Raw genomic sequence first — 3732 nt, 5'->3', positions numbered from 1 at the left:
CTTCCTTTGTTCTTCATTTAAATTCTATCTTCAATACACTCAAACTAACATCTCATTCTTTCATTCTAGCTTCAAAACAATCTTCCTTTAGCTTATTCCTCTTTTTTCATTTTTTAATTTTACGTCATTCTAGCTTCATTACATTTAAACATCGTTTAGCTTATTCATTCTTGATTTCCTTCCGTCTAACTTCATTCTTCTTTTACTTCATTCCACTTTAACGACACTCAAACAAGCTTCCTTTAGCTTCTTTCTCTTATTCTTTCTCGATTTCCTTCATTATTGCTTCAATACATTTAAACAAGCTTCCTTTGTTCATTTCATTTACTTCATTCTATCTTCAATACATTCAAACTAACATCTTAAATTCTTTCATTCTAGCTTCAAAACAATCTTCCTTTAGCTTATTCCTCTTTTTCATTTTTAATTTTCTTCATTCTAGCTTCAATACACGCAAAGAAGCTTCCTTTAGCTTCTTTCTCTTATTCTTTTCTCGATTTCCTTCATTATTGCTTCAATACATTTAAACAAGCTTCCTTTAGCTTGTTCATTCTTCTTTTACTTCATTCCAGGCTTTACTACACTCAAACAAGCTTCCTTTAGCTTCTTTCTCTTATTCCTCCTATTTCCTTCATTATTGCTACAATGCCATTTAAAAAAGCTTCCTTTAGTTTGATCACTTCATTTACTTCATTCTATCATCAATACATTCAAACTAACTTCTTTTCTTCTTACGTTCTTTCATTCTACCTTCAAAACAATCTTCCTTTAGCTGATTCCTCTTTTTCATTTTTCATTTACTTCATTCTAGCTTCAATGCAACTCATACAAGTTTCCTTTAGCTTTTTCTCTTGTTAATGCTTCAATTACTTCATTCTAGCTTCATTACATTTAAAAAAAATTGCTTTAGCTTATTCATTCTTCATTAACTACATTCCAGCTTTACTACACTCAAACAAGCTGCCTTTAGCTTCTTTCTCTTCTTTGCTTGATATCCCTTCATTCTAGGTTCAATACATTTAAACAAGCTTCCTATAGCTTCTTCATTTCATTCACTTAATTCTATCTTCAATACACTCAAACTAAATTCTTTTCTCTTACTTTTCCTTCATTCTAGCCTCAATACCTTTAAACAAGCTTCATTTAGCTTATTTACCTTCTTAGTTCTTGATTTCCATCATTCTAGTTTCAGTCCATTTAAACCACCTTTCATGACCTTATTCTCTTAATCATTCTTCATTTACTTCATTCTAGATACAATACACTCAAAACTTTTTTACCTTCTTTCTCTACTTTCTTGTTTTCCTTGAATCTAGCTTCAATACATTCAAACAAACTTCCATTAGAAAGAAAGGAAGGAAGGAAGAAATGGTGGATGGAAGGAAAGAGGGAAAGAAAGAAAGAAAGAAATAATGAAAGAAATGATGGAAGGAAGGAAGGAAGGAAGGAAGGAAGGAAGGAAGGAAGGAAGGAAGGAAGAGGAAGGAAGGAAGGAAGGAAGGGAAGGAAGGAAGGAAGGAAGGAAGGAAGGAAGGAAGGACGAGAGAAAGAAAGAAAGAAAGAAAGAAAAAAAGAAAGAAGGAAAGAAGGAAAGAAAGAAGGAAGAAAGAAAGTAGGAAAGAAAGAAAGAAAAGAAAGAAAGGAAGGAAGGAAGAAAGAAAGAAAGAAAAAAGGAAAGAAAGAGAAGGAAAGAAGGAAAGAAAGAATGAAAGAAAGAAAGAAAGAAAGAACAATGGAAAGAAAGAAAGAAGGAAAGAAGGAAAGAAGGAAAGAAAGAAGAAGGAAGAAAGAGAAGAAAGAAAGAAAGAAAGGAAGAAAGAAGGAAAGACAGAAAAAAAAGGAAAGAAAGAGAAGGAAAGGAAGGAAAGAAAGAATGAAAGAAAGAAAGAAAGAAGGAAAGAAAGAAAGAAGGAAAGAAGGAAAGGAAAGAACGAAAGAAAGAAGAGAAGAGAAAGGAAGAAAGAAAGAAAGAAAGAAAGAAAGAAAGAAAGAAGGAAAGAAGGAAAGAAACAAAGAAACGAAAGAAAGAAAGGAAGAAAGAAAGAAAAGAAAGAAAGAAGGAAAGAAGGAAAGAAAGAAAGAAAGAAAGAAATAATGAAAGAAGGAAAGAAGGAAAGAAAGAAAGAAGGAAAGAAGGAAAGAAGGAAAGAAGGAAAGAAGGAAAGAAACAAAGAAACGAAGAAAGAAAGGAAGAAAGAAAGAAGGAAAGAAGGAAAGAAAGAAGGAAGAAAGAAGAAGGAAAGAAGGAAAGAAAGAAAGAAAGAAAGAAGGAAAGAAGGAAAGAAGGAAAGAAACAAAGAAAGAAAGGAAGAAAGAAAGAAAGAAAGAAGAAAAGAAAGAAGGAAGAAGGAAGAAAAGGAAAGAAAGAAGAAAGAAAGAAAGAAAGAAGGAAAGGAAGAAAGAAAGAATAATGAAAGAAAGAAGGAAAGAAGGAAAGAAGAAAAAAAGAAGAAGGAAAAGAAAGAAAGAAGGAAAGAAGGAAAGAAAGAGAGAAAGAAAGAACGAAGAGAAAGAAAGAAAGGAAGAAAGGAAGGAAGAAAGAAAGAAAGAAGGAAAGAAAGAAAGAAAGAAAGAAAGAAAGAAAGAAAGAAGGAAGAAAGAAAAGAAAGAAAGAAGGAAAGAAGGAAAGAAAGAAAGAAAGAAAGAAGGAGAAGAAAGAAGAAAGAAAGAAAGAAGAAGAAAGAAGGAAAGAAGGAAAGAAGAAAGAAAGAAAGAAAGAAGGAAGGAAGAAAGGAAATTGGAAAGAAGAAGGAAAGATGAAAGAAGGAAAGAGGAAAAGAAAGAAGGAAAGAAAGAAGAAAAGAAAGATGAAAGAAAGAAAGAAGAATGAAGAAGAAAGAAAGAAAGAAAAGAAAGAAAGAAGGAGAGAAAGAAAGAAGGAAAGATAGAAAGGAAGGAAGGAAGGAAGGAAGGAAGGAAGGAGGAAGGAAGGAAGGAAGGAAGGAAGGAAGGAAGGAAGGAAAGGAAGAGGAAAGAAGGAAGGAAAGAAACAAAGAAAGAAAGAAACAAAGAAAGAAAGAAAAAGAAAAAATGGAATGAGAAAGAAGGAAAGAAAGAAAGAATGAAAAATGAAAGGAAAGAAGAAAGTGAAAGGAAGGAAGAAGTAGGAAAGAAGGAAAGAAAGAAGAAGAAAGAAGAAAGAGAGAAGGGAAGGGAAAGAAGAAGAATAAGGAAGGAAAGAAAGAGAAATAAAAGAAAGAAGGAAGGAAGGAAAGTAGGCAAGAAGGAAAGAAAGAAGGAAAGAAAGAAGGAAGAAAAAAAGAAAGAAGGAAAGAAGAAAGAATGAAGGAAAGAAGGAAAGAAGGAAGGAATGAAGCAAAGAAAGAAATAAAGAAGGAAAGAAAGAAGGTACAAAGGAAAAAAGGGGAAGAAAGAAAGAAAGAAAGAAAGAAAGAAAGGAAAGAAAGAAAGAAAGAAAGAAAGAAAGAAAGAAAAGGAAAAAAGAATAGAATGAAAGAAGGAAAGGAAGAAGGAAAGAAAGAAAGAAGGCAAGAAAGAAGAAGGAGAGAAAGAAGGAAGGAAAGAAAGAAAGAAGAAGGAATGAAAGAAAGAAGAATGAAAGAAAGAAAGAAAGAAAGAAAGAGGAAAGAAAGAAAGAAAGAAGGAAAGAAAAGAAAGAAAGAAAGAAGGAAAGAAAGAAAGAAAGAAAGAAGGAAAGAAAGAAAGAAAGAAAGAAGGAAAGAAAGAATAATGAAAGAAAGAAATAATGAAAGAAATGATGGAAGGAAACAA

General features: G+C 32.0%; 1 protein-coding gene across 1 annotated transcript; it reads right to left on the bottom strand.

Moving 5' to 3' along the window:
* Positions 1 to 1018: 1018 nt before the first annotated feature.
* On the bottom strand, positions 1019 to 3684 carry LOC144585741 (uncharacterized; the record flags this gene model as incomplete). The annotated part of the gene is made up of 3 exons (XM_078382878.1): positions 1019 to 1635; positions 2515 to 2643; positions 3586 to 3684. Coding segments are annotated over 3 exons (618 nt in total), but the record flags the coding sequence as incomplete, so codon positions are not given.
* Between the last annotated feature and the right edge of the window lie 48 nt (positions 3685 to 3732).

Source organism: Pogona vitticeps, unplaced genomic scaffold (assembly GCF_051106095.1).
Source record: "Pogona vitticeps strain Pit_001003342236 unplaced genomic scaffold, PviZW2.1 scaffold_86, whole genome shotgun sequence".
Lineage (NCBI taxonomy): Eukaryota > Metazoa > Chordata > Lepidosauria > Squamata > Agamidae > Pogona > Pogona vitticeps.
This window is presented reverse-complemented; position numbering and strand designations above follow the sequence as displayed.